General features: G+C 38.6%; 1 protein-coding gene across 5 annotated transcripts in view; it reads left to right on the plus strand.

The window, feature by feature from the left end:
- Positions 1-1,595: 1,595 nt before the first annotated feature.
- Positions 1,596-21,694, plus strand: part of SLC13A4 (solute carrier family 13 member 4) — a 28,061-nt gene continuing 7,962 nt past the window's right edge. The window contains exons 1-10 of one of the 5 annotated variants that reach the window (XM_030469272.1): positions 1,596-2,353; positions 7,612-7,743; positions 10,903-11,039; positions 12,323-12,504; positions 13,132-13,186; positions 14,836-14,887; positions 15,531-15,608; positions 17,079-17,269; positions 18,542-18,661; positions 21,510-21,611. In XM_030469272.1, coding sequence (XP_030325132.1) covers positions 2,255-2,353; positions 7,612-7,743; positions 10,903-11,039; positions 12,323-12,504; positions 13,132-13,186; positions 14,836-14,887; positions 15,531-15,608; positions 17,079-17,269; positions 18,542-18,661; positions 21,510-21,611 — 1,148 coding nt within the window. In that variant the 5' untranslated portion in view covers positions 1,596-2,254. The remainder of the gene's footprint in view (positions 2,354-7,611; positions 7,744-10,902; positions 11,040-12,322; positions 12,505-13,131; positions 13,187-14,835; positions 14,888-15,530; positions 15,609-17,078; positions 17,270-18,541; positions 18,662-21,509; positions 21,612-21,694) is intronic. The other 4 variants (XM_030469274.1, XM_030469273.1, XM_008500619.2 and 1 more) reach the window with 4 other exon arrangements.

A 21,694-nucleotide genomic window follows, 5' to 3' on the forward strand; every position in this document is an offset into this window, starting at 1 on the left:
ATCTTCTCAACAGAAAATAAAGTTTTTCCAAGTTTGTTTCCCCCCTTCCAGTACTGTATGTAGTGCAGGAAAAAGATTTATTCCTTGGTAATGTTCTTGAGCTGCCAAGCTTAATTTAACTGAGATTGTCAATATAATAATAAAAATATTCTACAAAAAACTTATTTGGGTTGCATTGTATTTATTTCAGCATCAGATTTACTATTTAGGATTGTGCAGCTTGAGTAATTGGGTACCTAAGACTACGAAGCTCCTCCTATGAGCAAATACAGGAAAGAGGGAACAACCCTTCCCTCTGAAAGGTGGCAGAGGAGATAATAAATAAGAATGAGTGCCTCTTTTTTCCTAAGTTCAAGCAGGACAGAGCACTCTGCCTCCAGGTAGCTCTTTGGGCTTAGGGCAACTTCTTTCTTTCAGTATTGCTTAAGATGGAGGAATGGGTTTCCTACTCCCAAGCTCCATTTACATCTCATCAATTGAGATGGAGTCATGTTTCTAGACAGTCCTCCCACAGGGTTAAATCCATTGCCTCTAAGTTTTATCCACTCTTTGATGTTAAAGAATGTTAAAAAGTACAATGAAATATAGGGGGTTTTTTCACTAAAAGAATTTAATTTTTTTTAATATTTTAGGCATTCTTTTACTTTCTCAGAAACAACTGACAAAACAGATATAAATTCCTTGGCTGCAGCGGCCAACCCAAAATCTTCACATTTATTATATTCTTGGTTCCAGAATAAATTGCTAGTTTTGCCTGAAGGATCTCAAGGTTCTGTTGCTTGATGGAAGTTTCAAGGTGTAGAAAAGTTACACAGCCTTAGATCAAATGAGTAATGTCAGGAAGAATTCAGCCTGCACATCAAAACTCCTTTGCAGCTCTGTCTTTGACAGTGCTCCAGGACTCAGTGTCATAGAGGCAGCCAAGTTCATCCTGGGGAGCTCAGTTTGTGCCTGAGTAACAGTGTGGGGAGGTAAAAGGCAAGCAAGGTTTGGGAGCATAGAAAATCCTAAGTGTGTGGATTCCTACGAGCTATAGGGCAAACAGATGGCCATCTGCAGGTTGTGCATTCAACCAGCTGATGGATTCAGTGCTAAATATCCAATATTTGCTGCCTCACAAGAAAAAGCAATAATAATAGCAGAGTTGTAGAAATATTTCTCCACTAGAAGACTGGAATAGAAAACCATAAAATTCTTAGTTTTAGTCTGAGTCCTACAGTTGCTGAGGGCACATTAAACAGTACAGAGATCAGCTCATGCCTTATGAATCAGTTGTATTCATGGATCAGCATGGAAGAAACATAAAAGACAAAAGATACTTGCAGGAAACAATGATCATTTATTCAACATCAGTACTGGGACCTTGAAAGAAAAACAAACTGTTCAGCAATTTAAAAAATGTCTTTTTGTCTGTTTGTGTGCATGTTAGAAAGAGGAGGCTGCTGATTTTCTCAAATGTTCTGACTGGGATTTGGATAATGGGTGGAGCAACTGCTACCTTCTAGAGTCCTCATTGGTGAGCTAGGAATTGAAGGAAGCTTTTTAACAAGTTTTTGTTTTGAGACCAAGTATAATCTGTGTTGGAATTGCTGCCCTATGAATTCCAAGCTCGGGACAAAAGTAGGGTAAAGGTAGCCAAAAATACAGCAGAGAAACAAAACCTGGAGGAGCTACAGATGGTTTAGTTTTTTTTATTTTTAAGAAGGAATACCTTGAGTTTGCTTAGGTGCACTGAACAATAAACTGTTGGTTTTACTAATTTTCCAGCAGAAAAGAAAACTGCATTTCAGACATTCAGATCATCAAACAGGAAGAAAAGAAACAGAGGGAAGCATATTTCTTCTGGCTTATGACAACAAGAATTACTGCTCTAGAAAATGGAAGAAAAAACTCTCCAAAACATGAGAATAAGGATGCAACACTGATACACCTGTGATTCTGAATTTTTAAAAAAGTTTTCAAAAGATCACTATGCTCCAACTTGAGTACCTCTGCATGCTATGGTGTTATAATAATTCAGAGGTGCTGGTGAGCCCTACATAAACCAAATGTCTTTTTAATTGAAAAATCTTTTCAAAACAACAGATTGAAGAATAAGTTTTAGGTGACTGGGTGGGGATAGGAAATAAAGCAGTGAGAGACACTTCACAGAAATTCAGGCTCAGGTGAAGGAAACAGTGAAGTGGAATTTGGAGTATCTGAGGAACAGGACAAGAAACCCAAGAAGAAGAAAGCCTCCAGAAAGTAGAAAAATATGGCAATAATGAAGGAGATTCTCCGATCCAGAAATCTCTTCCTTGTTGTTCTCATCCCACTTCTTCTGCTACCTCTGCCACTCTTATACCCCAGAAGTGTAAGTACATTTTCATTCTCTTTTTAACAAAGCCTGTGAGTGCAGTAACTAATCATGCTGGATATGTGTGCAGTGTGCAAAAAAGAAACCCAAATACCAGAATAAGAGTAGGTTTTAGAAAAATCAAAGACTTAAATTTGAAGGACTGGGAAAGTCGCTGAGAAGTCATCACAGCAATAACCAGAGATACCTTGAGTCATCTCACAAGCAGAACTGAAGGATCAGGTGAAGCTAGTAAAGCCCTACTTTAAAGTAGAAATATTGTATCTCTTCTTTTTCTACAACACTATATGTGAGCCAGAGGCAACAGAGCAAACATGTCCAAGAAAATTTTCTTCTAGTGTCTTTAGTTCTTAATAAGAAGCACACATGGATGAAATTTCAATTTACTGTGGGTTTCTACAGCAGCAATCAAAGTGAGGCTGGAGCTGAGACCCAAACACTTAAGACCATGTGGGACCACTACACTGAATTCTCTAAAGCAGGTGTAAGCACCTCTACTGAAACATTGCAGCTCTGACAGTGGCTGATAAATGATGGCTCAGAAACATGCCCAACAATACAAAGGGCAAAGGGATACAGAAGAAAAAGGACAGAACACTTTGTGCCTAACACCTTGGAACAGGAGTGAATGCAGCTGCATTCCTGACATTCTTCTGGAGCAACTGAGTACCCTTGGCCATGTGGTTAACTCTTCTCTAGGCATCTCTCTGCTGTTGTTAACCATACAATATCAATGTTTTCCTTCCTCATAGAGATGGTGATGTTTAATTTATCAACAACTGCAATGTATTAAAAACTCTGCAGCTGGTGCCTCCACAGTGCTAGACATAAAGCTGGCCAAACAGTGAAGCAATTTTCTTATCTCCCTCTACCCTGCTAAAGGTTAATTCTTCCTTCTAGTAACAGAGGATTTATGAATCCTACTACTTAGCTGAACAGAGATGCAAAGGACTAGAAATTGTATGGCTTTCCCAGTGTCACTGGAAGGGCAACATAGGAACAGGCACTCCCTGATCTGTCCATCTGCACTTAAACTGCAGCATCCTCTATTCCCTTGAGAACTTCTCCCAGGAAACATGAGATTCACTGTAATGAAATTTGCCACTCATGTTTTCTCCCTACCAGATTCAGAGGTGCAATAAGGAAACTTCTTAATAACTACAGGATTGTAACAGCATTACATGGGTGCTGAAACAGAAGCTCACTGATGGTATTGCTGCAAGGATTACTGTTTTATAGTGTAAGCTCATCTAAACAAATACCTCCTGGTGTTGCTTTACAGCAAAGTGATATGAAAAGTCTTCAGATGATGTTTTACATCCACTTTATGTATACATGAATGACAGTGACCACAGATGGTGAAGTATAGATGTGAACTGGACCCGGGGTTGGACAAATATTCATAATGCTATTAAGAAAACATCTACACCAGATAAACTCAGTAGACAATATACTATCCAAATGGTTTAGTGCAGTATTTACTTTACTAAGACACATTGAATATGATTTCTTAAACCTTAAACTAGATTTGTCACCTGCTGATTTACTTATATTTTCATTTATCAGACAATTTTTTTAGCTAGCTTTCTTTTTTATAGAGATCAGAATTGCCAGGTGGTTTATATTTGCATTTCTGCAGGGAACCAGCTTGAAGCTTCCTTGATGATAACAACACAACTCTAGAAATGTCAAAGGAGCATCACATGGCAGTGGCAAGAACAATAAACTCAGAACTGTTTGTAGATACAGATTAAGGGAATAACATCTACAGCTTCTTTTCTATTAGTTTAAGTTTCAAGAAATGGTTAAGTAAAAAATAAACCTGAGAAAATTTCTTTGAATTCTTTTTCCCTTTCCAAAGTTTATATCTGAACTATGAATTGTACAGCAGGTTTGGGACATGATCAGTCCCTTTCAGGTCATGAAATATATAGGAAAAAAAAACCACTATGTATTTTACAAACAGTGGATCTTTTTCGTTCTTTCTTTTTTCTCCTTCATAAACAGTGACATGGGAGCATTTTTTATGTTGTTTTTTTGGTTTTTTTCATCTTTATCCACCTTTCTCCATAAAGCCACCTGTGCTAGAGTGAATGAATCATGGCACCTGAATTCAGTCAGTTGTTGCAGGGTCTCCCGTGAGCACTGATTCTGTGACCACACTGAAGCAAATCAAGGACTCAACTCCTCAAAACTCAACAAGAGTTGCTGGAAGCTGTGAGACCTGCAGCATGAGGTGTTGCTGAAACCTTGAGATGCCACATCAATGGACCCTAAAACACAGAACATGTTCTGACCATCCACAGATGGAATGATTTAATGCACACACTTAAGTGGGCGAATTTCCAACATAGAGTTTATTCTTCTTTTTAATCACTCTGAGATTCTCAGATATTTTAGTTACAGAAGTTTTATGTATGACCTCTTTGTGGAATTTTTACCCATGGCTTCCTTTCAGCTCTGCTTTTCTTCTTCCTAAAGGACTGACTAAAGACAGGTAGCAGTTCCTCCAGCCATCATATAGCTTCCTATTCCCTTCTCCAAGCCCTGAGGTTTGCTTTAACAGTTATTTTCATTTGCACAACAAGAAGTGAGAAAGGTGAAGCACTACTTCAGTTCTATGTAGTTCTGGCAACCATTAATTAAATATATCATTTCAGCTGAGTTAAGTATAAGAGATGAATGTGGTTTCTCTTGGAAATGAGCTAGTTTAAAGCACTTAGAAAATAAATACAACTGCTAGACAAGCTGATTAAGTTTTTAGTGGAGATTATCAAACTTGGTTTTCCTAGTAATTGCTACTCAGTTTTACACAATGTAAAAATGTTCTTTATTTCAATTTTGTTTTAAAATGATTACAGCCTCGTGTATAGGAAACACAAAGGCTCATTGCAGCTAGGATTTTAAAGAGATACAACTTCCCTTTGTCCTATTCCATTTCCATCTGTTTTTTTAAATTGCTACACGCAGAGAAGCAATAGAAAATAATGATACATGGTCAAAGAAATTAAATATAAGTAAAAGAAGTATATTGTTGGTGTGAGATAAAATAGTTTAGATTCAGGTTGGGATGAAATTGTTTTTGTGAATGTTGGCAAAACATATCCCTTGGATCTTACATCTGTGCTGCTTTAAAAAGAAAAACAAAAGCTTTTCCATTAAAAGGCATTTTTTTATCCTCAACAGCTGCTGGATGTCATACAGATCCAATGCAAGCATAGTAGTGTCTTAGCAGAAAATAATAAGTTAAAAAATAAAAAAATGTTTCAAATAGTCACTAGGTCACAAAAATGACCCTATGCTCTGCTCCCTGTAGAATATTAACCTTGAAGTAAAATGTTGTTAGAGGTAACTGAGAAGCAAATTGGCTAATGTTTGGCTAATGTAATGAACCAATCCATCAGCTCTGTGACTCTCATCTAAAATATTTTTAGATTTTTAGTAATCTCTACTGTCATCTGACTTTTAAAATTATTTCTGTCTTTAATTCAAAACTATTTGGTTGGATTTTTACTGAGTGAATTTCATTGTTTCATTGTACTTGTCCACCCACAAAGGAATAATACAGAGCTAAATTTCTCCAGTAACTTTTCAAATGCTCTTTATAAGCTTTAAAGTAAAAGTTTTAAAGTAATTGGAATTTATCTAATTTGAGGAAATTATTTTTCCTGATAACCTTGTTTCAGTTATTTTGGTGGCCCTGATTACTTAAATAAGAACTGTTTAATGTTATACTTTTCTGAAATAGGAGTCAGAACAATGCCTAGAAGCTAATTTAACCCCTGCTTCTGAGTAAGATTGGATGCAGTTTTTAAACAAGTAAGGCAGCTGTTACATAGTAATCTATCTTAGCTTTTTCTGCCTTTTCTTAGCTTTTTTTTCTGCCTAAAAAAGAGGAACAAATTGTGGTTCTTTGTAATGTAAAAAGGACATGTATAAATATAAATGCAAATCCAAGCTTTGGGTTCATTTCATTGAACCTAGACCCCCATGTAGTCTTACTCTGGACTTTACTACCTTGTTCACAAAACTGATTAGAAAGAAATGCAGTGTTAGACACACCCGTTGATTTGCACAAGCACAAGAACTGCTTGCGTGACTTCTTGAAAGCTGCTTCATTTGGGGAATAATTAAGTCAGGAAACAATGAAATTAGATTTGTGATTAGATGTATTTTCTAAACAATAGCCATTGTGAGCTGTGAATCCGTAGGTCTTGTTAAGTTGATATGGAAAATGCAGTGAATAATGAAGGAGTAAATTTATAGGTGGTAAAAAACGGAGCAGACCTATGAGCTTCCATAGAAATGCCCAACACAGGAGCAGACTTCAAATGTGAGAAAAAGAATGGCAAAACATTTTCCTGGGTGTAATTTCAGTAATAATTAGCAGCAAATATCTCCAGGTTTCTAAGTGTAGCAAACTGAGTCTAAGGAGAACTCCACTGAGTTTCATAAATAAAGACATAACTATCTTAAAAAGGAATCAGAAGACTTCCATGGACTACCTGATCACGAACTAAAATCATTCAGAAGATAACCTTCCCATTGTATGCCAGGTCTCCATGAATCTTCAGCATGATGTTGTCTTGGCTTTCTCTATAAGGACATTGGAGAGCAGCATATTTTTTTTATTAGTTCTATTAACCCATTTCCTCTAAGCCCATTGAGTCTGTGGTCTCCTTCCAAGGTCTGTAGAAATCATCTGAAAAAAAAAAAATCAACTGACAAAAAATGTAGGTTTGTACACTGTTTTAAAAAATATCTCTCAGGACATGTCCTAAGAGAGTCCATAATGTGGCCTTATACGTTCTGTGGCAAATGTGAATATTCCTGTTTAATCATGCAAGCTACAAGTTCTTGTTTCTGTCCAACATAGGGGAGATGTGTAGAAATACCATCTCCAGAGGCCCAGCCTGAGGATTCATGTTTGAACATTGGGTAAATATTGGATTATGAAATTAAAACAAACCTTTAAATGGACTTGGGATTATTATTTTGCTGATAGATATATTTACCTAGAAGTTTTGCCCTCGCTGTAAGGATGGGGAAAAACCTTACATTAGTATAATCTTCTAGAACTGGCCTTTTTGATGGGAGCCTAGATTCAGGCTCAAGCACCTGCTCCCTGGGAGGTCCTTGCTGAGTTTATGGAAATCCAGGCAGATGCATTCTGATGAGTCCTATGAATGGATTCACAAAGGCTTCCATAGCAGGGGTTGTGGCAGCAAGGTGTAACCCCTCCATTTTTCTCCCAGCAGGAAGCCTCGTGTGCCTACGTGCTGATCGTGACAGCTGTATTCTGGGTCTCTGAAGCAGTACCTCTTGGTGCAGCAGCCTTAGTTCCTGCTTTCCTATACCCACTTTTTGGAGTCATGAAATCCAGCGAGGTCAGAACAGTGTGTACTTTTTTAATTGTTTAATCAGTTCATTATTTGGATAAAATTAATCTTAGCGGTCTAGCAAGAATAAGATGTGCGGGAGGAAGAATTGTACATCTTGTAATGTGTAACTTGGGCAAACCAGCTCTTTCTTCTGCTGAAGATAGATATAGAAATGGCTATATTAGCCAAGAGGGGTGTCCATCCTGTCACTGCTTCACCAACAATTCCCAAAACTTACTACATCAAAGGATCTCACCTGTCTCTGCCTCCATACCATCTAAAAAGCAGTTATGTGACAAACTGCACAGTTTCCTTCCAATTAAATTTATTATGGATGCTGCACAAGCCATGAGGCTACATATTCTAAAAAAAAAAAAAAAATACCATTTACTGTATAAGACTAGACAATTTTGTTACTCAGGTGAATATCTAGTCCTTTTCCCAAGATGTAACCTTAGTGCTGCCTTGCAACCAAGGCAAAGGAGTAGCTGTGCAAAAATGACTTCAATCGGTTCTGATTTTCTTACTTGAGCTTTGGTGAAAATAAGTTTTTACATGATATGCCTAGAATTCATTTTATTTCATCTACAGCTTTCTTTTTCCCACTTTTTTCTCTCACTTTTTTGGGGGTAAGAAGGCATCATACTTGATTTATAAGTAGTAGAAATGCAGATAAGAAAACGGAAGAATATAGATATAGATATAGATATAGATATATAGAGGTAGATGTAGATATATCTATATATATAGATAGATAAATAAAACTGTTGATTTTCCAACACAATCTGGCATTTGGCATGCCCATAAATGGGTGGAGTCAATCACGAACCAAGATTTTTATGACTGACCTTATTCCTCCCAAAGGTATAACACCTGTCTAATACAATTGTGTACATTTCCATACAGACACAGTTAAATATTTTCAGGTGTGTCTGTTTTTTTTTCTTAACATAAAGGTAAACTGGTTAAAATTTTCACTACAAAATTCTGCAACTTACTGGAGAAGGAAAATTTCAGGGCAACCTCACAGAAGTTCAATGTAGTAACAAATTAAATGACAGTGGGACTAGTGCAAATAGTGTATTATTTGCTTTAGGAACAGAAGTAACACCCTCTATTTTAAAATAAATAATGCTGGTGCTTCTCCTACAGTATATTTTCTGCTGTTCTGGAGAGCCACAGAAACCCAGGATTCTTGTCTAGCAGTTTAAGCTACAAATAACTCACAAGGGCTTAAGAATATGAGCCAGTGAGTCGTATATGTGTATGTGTGTATTAATAAGAATATTGGTATTCAGTTGTTTCTCCAAAGCATCTGTGAAAGGAATAAAGAAAAACAGCAGATCCTTTGTGCTGCTGGCTTGATGGCTTCTTTTCATTCAGTTCAAGATCTTTTTTTTAACGAGGTAGCAGGAAGATAAAGAAAATTAATGAGAAAGAAACCAGTGGAAGAATACAAAAATAGTGATATTTAAAAGTTCTGGCACACAAGTACCATGGCCAAGTCTATTTAAGGTCACCATGGGGATTTTTAAAATAAATATAATTATATAATTAACGTACTGCAGCTTTCAGAAAACAACATTAGGGTCATTCTTGCACTTTTATGGAGGAGCATTAGTATAACCGGGGATAATGGAAAAAACACTGCTTCCACTGGTTTTTATTGTTTTAAAATGTTGGCACCTACATTTTGTTAGTGGAACAGTTTTAAACTGAAGAAACTATATTTTTGGAAAAAATATTCCAACAACATCTCAGGAAGAATTGAATCATAAAATTAAATATTTAGCTAGACTCCAAGCATCTGTTTATAACTTTTTTTTTTCTCCCATTTTGTTTGTTTTCACACAAGTGTGTGTGTGAATGTTTCGGTTTGCTCCATGTGTTATTTTTTCAGTCACTTCACAGAACTGAAATTTTTAATTTTATTTTATTTCATCTTTTAAAATAAAAGATAATCTTTTCTTTTACCAAGCCACACTTTCAAGAACCCTTCCTTAAGGGACCATGCCTGGACTCTCATTTTTTTCCTGAGCCAGATGATGTCTTTGCTCATTCTTTTTAAAATAAAGTTCTTTTTGGAAAAAAAAAACCAAACAAAACAACTTTGCCTTATTTTACTAATACAGTGGATATGGATTTCCACTGTGAAAACTTCTGGCACAGGGTTCATGGAGTATCACAGCTTTCCTTTATTGCATGCAGAGAGAACATCCCAAAAGACTTTTCCTGAAGTTGTGGGGATGCCACGTTTTGCCCAACCGATGAACAACACATAAGAAATCTAAATAAGATGATGGACAACAACATCTCCAGAATGAAAAAGCAGAAAAGCATACAAATTAGCTTCTTTCAATGCATGTGTGTCTTCTTGCTTGTTTTCCCTCATGTTTTTCCATAATTGTTTTCCTTCATGTTTGGCTGTGATTATTTCAATCTAGGCCTAGCTGACTGACTAACTGTAGTGAGACAGGACCAGGTGCCCTGAGTTATTGATGAGTGGGTGTGGGTTCTCCTGTGTCTGGCCTCCCTCCTGAGCATGTGCAGGAGCAGGGGGCCAATAAGAGAGCAGCTGACACCCACGGAGAGGGCTCTCACTCTTCAGTGAAGATGGAGAAGCCCACAGCTCGAGGAGCCCCAGGAGCAGGCAAGAAGGGGTAAACCCCGAGGCCTCAGGAACAGCCCTAGGACATCGTCCAGGAATGGGCTAAACCCCGAGGCCTCAGGAACAGCCCTAGGACATCGTCCAGGAATGGGCTAAACCCCAAGGCCTCAGGAACAGCCCTAGGACATCGTCCAGGAATGGGCTAAACCCCGAGGCCTCAGGATCAGCCCTAGGAGCAAGAAGGGCTCCTCCCGCTACAACTAACTGCAGGCTGTGAACAACCTTTTCAAAGAAGTAAAGTTTCTCTTTATCCTTTCAAATCAGAGAAACCAATTAATACGTGGGAAGAGAGACTTTCTCTTTGTAAACATAACATGAATGGGAGAGAAAATGTGTAAGAGAGAACATTTTGACTCAAAAATTCTTCATGTTCTTCAGCTCCCTGTCATTCTTTCTCTAGGGGGAGAAAATCCAAAATATCATATTCTCATTCAGCATGCTCTCAGTGTAGGGTAGTTACTGCTGTTTTAACTCTTTCCTCCTTGCCCTTAATGTAGGTGGCTGCTGAATATTTCAAGAACACAACTTTGCTCCTCATGGGTGTGATTTGTGTGGCAGCTTCTGTAGAAAAGTGGAACCTCCACAAGCGAATCGCCCTGCGTATGGTCATGATGGCTGGAGCAAAGCCAGGCATGTGAGTCAACTCGTGACTTCAGGGCAGTTTGAAGCTAATAGCAACAGCCTGAACAACTCTGACTTTCCTATCCACGTGCAAAAGCTTGCTTGATTTGGGGTTCTTTTTCCTCTCCACCTTGCCTTTCAGAATGTGAAAGTTTACAACTTTTCGCATCCTCTTTCTGCAACCTCCTACTCCTTGGCTTGTTGCCTCTTTGCTTTCTATTTTTTACTGATACTGCTTTAAGTCTCTATCTTCCTTATTGTCTGATGGTTAGAAAATGCATAAGGATGCTTAAATCCTGGATATGCTGAAATATGCTGGTTTTCACATCACACGCTGATTTCCATGTGAAGCAGCAAACAGCTTCCAGTATTATGTTGTATTGTGATAGCCCTTACACAAGGCAGCATTTTATCTGTGCACAGAATGGTATTTTGGCACCCACAACAAGAAAAAGACTCTGTGCAGTTATCAGTGGACTAGTGACAATATTAGAATCATAGAATTGGCTGGGTTGGAAGGGACCTCAGAGATTGAGTCCAACCCTTGATCCACTACCGCTGCAGTTACCAGACCATGGCACTGAGTGCCACATCCAGTCTCTTTAAATATCTCCAGGGATGGGGAATCCACTACTTCCCTGGGCAGCCCATTTCAATGTCTGATCACCCTCTCAGTAAAGAAATTCTTTCTAATATCTAACCTAAACTTCCCCTGGCACAACTTAAGACAATGCCCTCTTGTCTTGTTGAAAGTCATCTGGGAAAAGAGACCAACCCCCCCCTGGCTACAGCCTCCTTTCAGGGAGTTGTAGAGAGCAATGAGGTCTCCCCTGAGCCGCCTCTTCTCCAGGCTGAACACCCCCAGCTCCCTCAGCCTCTCCTCATAGGGCCTGTGCTTGAGTCCCTTCACCAGCCTGGCTGCCCTCCTTTGGACCCGCTTCCAGGACCTCGATATCCTTCCTGAACTGGGGGGCCCGGAACTGGACACAGGACTCGAGGTGTGGCCTCACCAGTGCTGAGTACAGGGGCAGAATCCCTTCCCTGGACCTGCTGGCCACGCTGTTCCGGATACAGGCCAGGATACCATTGGCCTTCTTGGCCACCTGGGCACACTGCTGGCTCATGTTCAGCTTCCCGTCGATCCAGACTCCCAGGTCCCTTTCTGCCTGGCTGCTCTCAGCCACTCTGTCCCCAGCCTATAGAGCTGCATGGGGTTGTTGTAGGCATCGAGGCCTTTAGTATTTCTTAAAGAAAATGTCAGAAATTTCAGGAAGGTTTCCCTGTGTTGTGCTCCAGGTTGCTGCTTTGCTTTATGTGTTGCACCACGGTGCTCTCCATGTGGCTTTCCAACACATCCACCACAGCCATGGTAATGCCAATTGTGGAGGCAGTGCTCAAGGAACTAGTGAATGCTGAGGAGGAACATGAGCTCACCAGTACTGCAGGCAGCACCGTTATGGAAGAAAACGAGCCAATAGGTATTTGTCAATATTGGCCATTATTTTATCCTTTGTTTCTCAGTGACCAAAGTTGTTGGCATACCTTATTCAAATTCCATCAAAATCAGAACTGTCTGAGTTGTGCTGCCAAAGACATTGGTCCCAACTCTTTCTCCTTGTTCTCTGATATTTCTAACAAAAATTAAACTAGCTTTCAAGATATGATGGGAGAACAGAAACTGGAAAATAATTTGTGTTGAATTAGGGCCTGTAATGGATTTTGTGGGTCATAACACAAGTCATAGGATTTTAAAGAGTTGCAAGGAAACTTCTGAGAATAAAGCCAAAGAAATATAGAAGAGGCCCTAAAATGTTCTCTGTGACAATCCCACACTTGCCCATCCTACCCTTGCCCTTCAGTTCACAGATTCCAGGCTGAAAATCATGTAATCTTGCCTATTATGCAAAGGTATGGCAGTCTTTTAATTGCCAGAGTCACATAATCAGAAAAATATGAGACAATAAAATGGTGGATAAGGATCACAGAGTACCTGAGAGGGTTTAGACACATTTTTGATTGCAATAGCTTCTCCACATTCAATGATGTGGCTCAGGGGCCCAACTCAGTCCTTAGCCCAAGGGCTGCTTTCTCTCCCTTCATTGCAGGTCTCGGCGAAAAGCATGGTCGACCTTCTCTGGAGCTTATCTTCATCAATGAGGAGTAAGAATGAACCCTGTACATCACGGCTGGAGATTTGAGCCCTACACAGGTTGCAATGGGATAAACCCAGGAGCAGAGCCAGGAAGGGCGATCAGAAGCTTACAAATTAATATTTTAGATGTGGCTGACAAGGCAGGTTTATGGGAGAAATGGAATTACTGCAGTGGTCTGGATCTCGCTAAGGGTCCTAAGATTCATTTATTTTTTAACACTATGGACATTTTAGAGAGAAGAAAAATGTTTCTCGGGGGTTGAAAGATCTTTTTTTTTTTTTTGAAGTCAGTGTTTGTGCTGCGTAAGAGAGCAATGTCCACAGATTTTTATTTTTGTTTTCCTGAAGGAATAGTGATGGAGAGAATCCAAACACAGCATGGAGTGCTCACAGGACATATCCAGAAGGAAAACACAGAATATTCCTAAGGAATACATGAACTTTCAAGACAGATGAAGGAAGGGGCAAAGGTGGTAAGGGAGGGCAACCAACAAAAACTTATCCCACAAAAAAAAACTATCCCTCCCCACAAAAAAATGTGATAAATATTTCTTTTAATATAGACAATATTATTTAGAAACACTAAGTTTCAAGAAGGTCTCTATTTGGGGTAGAATCTAGTAAGGTGAAAAGGGCAAATCAAGCAAAGGACTAATGTCTTTGTCAAATCAGCAAATTAATCAGTGTTTCAAGATACTCAGGAGACTATAAAAAATCACTGTCCTAAAACTATGTTACAATTTAGATCCTGGGGAGAGTCTTCTCACAAGATTAAGAATAAACTTCACAATTCCTTCTTAAGTTCCTTCTATTTTGTCCACAACTGTTAAAATTAAAAGAGAAACAAGTTCTTGTTACACCTTGAAAAATTACTTTAAAACAAACTTTATCATTCAAAGAGCACATACTGATGACTTTTAGTTAACTTGCTAGACCTAAATAGTTTTTTCATTAGTCTGGAGACTAAGAGGTTTTCCAGTATTCCCTTTGTTGCTATCTCTTTTTATCCCAGCTGTGTTTTCTATGCAGTATGGAATCAAATTTTCAGTCTAGCATTAGCCATTAATCCCTTCAAGCCCTATTGAAGAGTAGGTGTGGGATATTCCATAACAGTACAGTTATTAAAATAGTATTACTTGAAAAAGAGCTTGACAGTGGATGGGATGAGTAGCATATCTTCTAGAATTAAATGTGGTTTCAGTGTCAAAGTTCAGTGGATTGTTGGCATGGCCCACGTGTCACACAGGACAGATTTTAGTAAAAGCTTTAATGTGGCATAGGTGGTTGCTCAGAAACAGCACTGGGGAGGTTGGTGCTTTAATATAACAAGACAGTGGTAGTGATGCATTGCCTGGTGTGAGTTCTAGAATATGGTATAGGCAACCTAGAATATTTTTTTTTTCTTCTATGGGGGTAGAACCCTTTCCTACACAGCTAGAGTTAGAGCTGTGAAACGTAAGGACTCGTATGTAAATAAATATATGTACTCACACATACACATATATATACAGAAATATACCACAGACGCATACCAAATAAGAGGTAATAAGTTGTATTTTTTACTATTTCATCTTTACTATTTACAATATTGTGTGCCTTTTGAGGGAGCTGGGTGAACAGGCATTTTTAAAGACTATTTTCCTTTTTTTGTTTTTAGTGCTACTACTACTGACTTCAGCTCCTTGATGCACTCAAAGGTATTGTCACAGGTAGTATCTTCTGAGGTACACTGTCTTCTAATGTAGGAACCATCAGAGCAGAGCCCACACAGCTCTGTAACAAACTGCTATTACCTTCATTTCAAACAAGCAGTGATTGCTGACAAAGACTATGCATTGCAGAGTGGCCTGCTCTGGTTTTATTCTGATGGTTCAAATCAAAATGGGTAACATCAGCTCTGTAGTGTTTGATGTACTTATTGCTGGAGATGCTGAGATCCAGTCAGCAAAAACTAACAGTACCATATGGTTTCTATCAAGTGCAGGTAAGTGTAGATATGATCTTTTATTGCCCAGGTATTGCCAGGAGCAGAACAACATATACTTATCACAAAGTCAAAGCCTTTAGCAAGGACAAGTTAGATTCTCCTATGTGGCAGAGGGAAAAGACCTGAATTTACTATAATTTGACTGTTAAGTAACTTTAAAATAAAAACAGATTGCTGGAAGTTGTTTTTTCTTATTTTCTTTTCCAGTATAAGGTTTACAACTGACATTTTAGTGTGTGGGCTATTTTTTTTTTTTCTTTTGAAAAGCCCACTACTTGTGACTTTTAAAAAGCATAATTGTTTCTAATCTAAGTGCCCCTAGAAACAGAAGAAAGGCTAATCTAAAGGCATTTGCCTCCCTACAGAGTATGAATGGTGTGCACATGATAGCCAACCCTATTGGAACAATGAATTCTAAGAGCAATGGGCAGCACATACCTCAGGTAAGGAGATGTTAAATTCAGGAAGTGAGGGAAAACACAGATTTGAATATCACCTGCTCCCCATTGTTTTATATTCATTCTTTGTAAGGTGTGTTGCATGGAATTGTTCACCAAGTTGTGGCTTGGCCCTTACTCCCATTTTGATGCTCCCAGCACAGATATTTTCAGAGACCCTCCCCCACTGACTAGTACAATTAATTTAGTTTTACATTCCATAATGTCATCACAAGTTTGTCATCTTATCTGGCTATTTTACCCATTTATTTTTGTAAAGCTTCCTTGCAAAATAACCTGATTCCAAAATAACAACCCCTGGTATGCAGTATCCTACTCAGAACTAAATCTGCAGCAGGCACAGACCATTTAACTGTTTATATAGTTCATTAGGTAGTCTTAGTATGCACTTCCTTTTTGTTTTGCCCTCAAAATTCTCCATTATATCTGTCTGTCCCAGTATTTCTACTTCTCTTAAGTGGATCCAAGAAGTGATTGCTGTTTGGACCAAAATAGTGTAATACCTTAATGGCATAAACTGATGTCCAGGAAAGATGAAGCTAAAATCAACACATTCATAGTTCAAAAGAATCTGAGTCCATGTTTCCAAAAAAGGCCATTGTGCTGCTCCTGATTCTTAGTTTCCTTTTATACCCATTTCTCAGCCACATTCAGTGTTTATTTTGTAACAGATACTTCACTTTTAACCTACTGGGCTTTTAGCCAAGGTGAACCCATAACATGACTGGGCTTACTACATAAACCCAGATTAACAAATTAACCAAATCTATCTAAACTATATGTCTTTTTCCTGATCATAAATTATGCCCTTGCGTGGGATGTGAAGTGCCTTGAAGTAATGTACCTTTTTTTTTTTTTTTTACAAGGAACCTGATTTACTAAAGTTGACATTTTCCTGTCACTGTTAAGAAAGCTACTTTTGGAGTAATATTTTCCTGCACCTTTTTTCTTCCATTTTTCCATTGCCCAGACATTTTTTTTTTTTACTTTTTTTTTTTTTTTTTTTTTTGGTGCAATTTCTGTGACCCCTACCACTTCTATTCCTGAGTAGAAGCCCTGAGCCAGTCTAAGTGCAAAAAATCCAGCAAGCATTTGTCTGGTGGCTACATAAACCCCAAGGATTATGAATTCCTACTGCTGCAGTGCTGGCATCCAACCCTTGCGGCCCACAGAGGCTTTTCCTATCCTGCTGAGATTCCAGTGAGAACTGGAGCTGGCCTCAATCAAAGTCAGAAGTCCAATTACTGTTTGTCCTACATTTCTGCCACAGACCAGACAACTCCATGTCCCTGGACAGGTTTTGAGTTCTGATCTCAGCTAATCCCTGTGAAGAAAAGTCTGCCCCTTCTCACGCAAAGCTGCTGTTTCTCTGAGACCAGTATCACCATGGCTTTGGAGCAAGTGGGGTTGCTGTTCTGATCATCTGCTTTCTTTGGTGAATCTGTCCCTTCACAGGCTCAGATATTGGTCCTGCCTCCTACACACTCAGAACTGGGCCTGAGCACAAAGTCTCAGTATCAGACCAGACATGACCACATGGTTTGTAAATGCCTCTCCCTGAGTATCTCCTATGCTGCAACCATTGGAGGACTGACAACCATCATAGGGACCTCCACCAGCCTCATATTCTTAGAGCACTTCAACAAGTAAGTGACGTTGTGGCTGTGTGAAAATGATGGTTGGGGTCATTGTCATCTCTGAGGCTTTCCCCATGGGTTATTTACTACCTCAAGGTACTCCTGTAAGACAGTCTCTGAAGGCTGTTTTGTTTCCTCCTCTAATGTTATTACTAATGGTTAATAGTTGAAAGGAGGAGCTTGACCTAATACATATCCATACAAAAAACAAATTTCTCAGCATGTTCTAATATTTAGGTTTCTTTAAACAACTTCTTTTGATTTACATACTGATTATCGTGAAGGCAGCAGACCTTCCTGGAAAAGTAAATATTAAAGCCACAAAGATATAGCAAAGAAGACAAAAATAAATAAAAAAAAATAATAAAGAAAAGAAGGAAAAACCTTGAAGTTGTTCTGTAGATTTTTAAAAATTGAGTTCTAACAGTGAACCCACAGGCATCACTAGTGGTACTTGTACTGCTCAAAATGTAGTGCAAAAAACCCAGACTTAGAAATGTGGCCTTATACCTTTGTTTCAGAGAAAATGGGATGCATCTCTCAAGCAGCTAAGTATTTAATTTATCATATACATACAGGGCTCTCAAAGACATGAATGTTACCTCCATCAAAAAACTTCTGCTCAGACAGGCATCCAAGCTCAAACTTGATTCTGATCAACTACTGCTGCTACTGCTGCCCTGTTCAACTTCATTTCTCTCTCTGAGATTATGGTAGCAAGGAAAACTAATTTTGGTAGCCATCTTTAACCCAAGGATTTTGATTTTACAGAATTTCCAAAAATCTTGCTGCTATTACAGTTCCATCAAATGCACATACCAGACAACTTTGTCAGAGAGCAGCAGAATACAGTAATTTTTTGTGCAGTCCACGAGAAGACATATAAAGAGATTATGGGTGAAAAAAATCTTTAAGTCTGCCAACACTAAAAAGTTAACAGAAACCACAGGTAGGGCCAGAAGTCTACTCCTGATAACTCTGAGGAGGTTTGAAGCTTGCTAAACCATCCAGACCATTTGGTCTTACAGGTATGAAGTGCTATATGGTTCATCTGTTGATCAGGCATGGTCAATGACTGACATTACTGATCAATTGGTTTCACAATGCACTTGAAATGCATCTGCTGCAGATACAAAGAGATGTAAATTTTCTTTCATGACAAATATATGTATCTATATACATAAAAATATGTATATGTGCAAAATATGTGCATCTATGCATACTAGAAATGCCTGTCCTTTTTACTGTTCTAACTTCTGCATCTTCTCTTTGACTTTGTAGCCACTACCCGGATGCTGAAGTGTTGAATTTTGGAACCTGGTTTTTGTTCAGTTTTCCCATCTCCCTCATCATGTTGGTCCTGACCTGGCTCTGGATGCATTGGCTGTTCTTGGGTTGCAAGTGAGTGCAGGTTGTTCAAAATGCATGAATTATGAAGCAGAGCAACTTTGGCTTCTCTACAACATCTCATAAAAATGCTTCCTGTTGCAAATGACAGAAACTAAACCATGATTTCTTTCTTTGTGCCAGAACAATTCCTGAAGGAAGTTTTACTGCTTAACTATGCTGCATAGACAGCAATCTAGAGTATTGCTGCTTGCAAGTAAACTGACTAGGTATTGCTGATGGAAATCCTACCAATTAATTTGACTCATTTTTTTGATTCTCATGACCACAAGATTAGGCCATGAGAATGGGGAACAACTGGGGACAAAAAAATCTTTTTAAAAGTCCTTTTGGAAATGTACATCTTAAAAGAAAGATAGATTTTTCAATAGAAAAATAACTGCAAGTGAACAGGTCACTTTTCAGATCTGCCCCCATCTCAATCAAATGAACATAAGACCTATTAAATTAAAGGTAAACAGAGTCCATATATATTTCTCTTCAAGATGGAAAGGACTCACAGCCTAAAAGATGGATGCCAGTAAGTTTCTTAGCCCCAAGATAAGAACAAGGCTCAGTCTCCTTGTTCATTTGTACCATGTATTCTCTTTGCATAGGCACTCAGCAAAATTAATGAAAATTGACTAAATGCATGCATTTAGATTTGATTAGTTAATCTGCATTAAATTGTGGTGCAGACACATTTACTCAGAATTAGTGGCCTTAATTTGATTTAGTTTACTCTTAAAAGTAAGCTGAACTTACATCACTAATTTATTTCACCTAAGACAATGAATAAAATTATAATGACTTCTGCTTACTGCTGACCTTGACTAGATTTGATGAGGTAATTTAGAGCTGAATAACTCCATGTCCTTCTCTCAGTCTCCTGAGCCTTGTAGATTCAAATTAAAGGCTTTTTTTTTGTTTTGTTTTTTTTAATCTTGAGAGGAAACAGGCCCTAACATGACTCAATTACTTACTTTGTGTGTGGGTTTTTGTTGTTTTTGTTTTTTTTAAATAAATAGAATTGAAATTCCACATTGCATCCAAGACCTCGTGCTGGTTTATGTTGTTCTAAATAATACCAGAGACTGAAGCAATATCAGCCTTTTGAGAAGTACATGTTGATTCCAAACCTCCTTAATCTTTGGCTACTGTTCACTGCAGTTCATTAAAGAACACATTACTTTAGGAGCTGGGCTACAACACTGCCTTCATATCCTCCTAAGCCTAGAAACACTTATGTTGCAACAGCTGCCAAATGCCTGTGCATAAATGCTTACTGAAATCCTGTAATGTTCATGTTATTTTCCTAGGAAGTCCAGTGTCATCAATCTTTTTTTACTTGGCCCACTTGGAATATCAAGGTTGCTGTAGATCAGGTCAAAGTGGAATGATAATGGATTTACCAAACAATTTTTGCCAGTAAAACAGAGCTAAGGGTAGAACAGTTACTGCAGAACTGGTCATTATAAACCATATAGCTTTTATCTTCCAGCAGCTGAATTACTGCTGGTGGATTTTACTGAAGTCTACCAGCAAGGATTGCAAGGAAATTTAAATACTTACAGGTGTAGGGCAGTGATGCGTGAGCTAAAAGCAAGTATCACGTAGATGCTCATTTACAAGAGAAATGAAAAGTTAATTTAAGAGCTTTTTTTCACCATTCAGTGCCTACCTGCATCTTGAGCTATGCAAAATCCTTTGAGAGTCAGGCCATAACCCAAATACATGGCAGTGGAGTGTAGTCCATGGTTTGGCCAGTGCTATGGCATGGATCTCTAGTAGGGTACTAAATAAGATATTAAAACTATAAACTATAGTTTTAACTATAAAAAGAGGCCATTGTTGCTGAAGTCCTTGCTGATGCAGCCTATTTTAGACTGGGCTATGTGTAAAGGTTTCTCAATCCTCTCAGCACACCTCTGTGTGACAAAGGGTGCAGCTGGAGCAGAAATGCAAAAATCATGGCTCAAATCATAACAAAGAGGAAAAAGGAAAGGTTCAAGTGAGTTTGCAGGTATTTTAAATTAAATTAGAAATGTCCAGGCTTTTTTATAGTATGAAGGCAATCTGCATAAGCCAAGGATTTTACCTGATTTCCATATGAATGTATATCAGGTTTAAATGTACTTAGCTATGAAACATGCCGGTGCTTGTATATCCCAGCCAGAAGTAGAGGGATTTTTCACCAGGACAAAATACAAGGCTGATTGCCTTGGCCTCTGTGACAGAAGCAATTTGGGGCTTGGTTTAGAAACAGCTAATATTAGCAGAACCAGACAGGTTGTGATAGGTGTTTAGATACTCAGCACAGACTTCCCCCTTTACTTACAGTGAATCCTGAATATTCAAGTCAAGCCTGGGCTCAAAAGCCAGTCTGGGTTCCATAGGTGTTGGATACCCACAATCTGACTGGAAAGCCACTAAAGCATCTACTGATAAGTGGCCTCTGTCACAGTCATTCCGTGTGATGATAGAACTTATCCCTAGTCTTTGGAAGTTTCTGGCACCAGAAAAATCTGGCCAGCTGGAGCTGTTTGAGGAAGCCCAGATAGAGTCAAGGATGGCAGTCAAATATTGGTCTAAGTACCCTGTAGATATTCCTTCTATAACCAAGACTGATTCTCAGAAGAGAAGCAAACTACAATCATTATGCAAAGATCACATGCAACAATTTCCCATCTAATTGTGATCAGGCTTTGCCTCAATCACATCTTCCAGCAGCCCCTGAAAACTGGAATTTTCAGTTTGCCTCATTCCTGTTAGTTTTTATGACTGTTTTTTGTTGTTGTTGTTGCTTGTTTTTTTTTCCTTCACTCAATGCTCTTGTCTAATCTTACTGTCCTATCAACCTCAGTTTTAAAGAGACCTGTTCTGTGAGTAAGAAGAAGAAGACCAAACGGGAAGAATTGTCAGAGAGAAGAATTCAAGAAGAATATAAGAAACTTGGAAATGTTAGGTAAAATGGCCCTGCCTTCCTCAGGAATTTTCCTCTTTAGGCTGTATCATCCCCTCCACGTTTTCTTTGTTCATGTAGATTAT

The sequence above is a fragment of the Calypte anna genome, chromosome 1 (assembly GCF_003957555.1).
Source record: "Calypte anna isolate BGI_N300 chromosome 1, bCalAnn1_v1.p, whole genome shotgun sequence".
Lineage (NCBI taxonomy): Eukaryota > Metazoa > Chordata > Aves > Apodiformes > Trochilidae > Calypte > Calypte anna.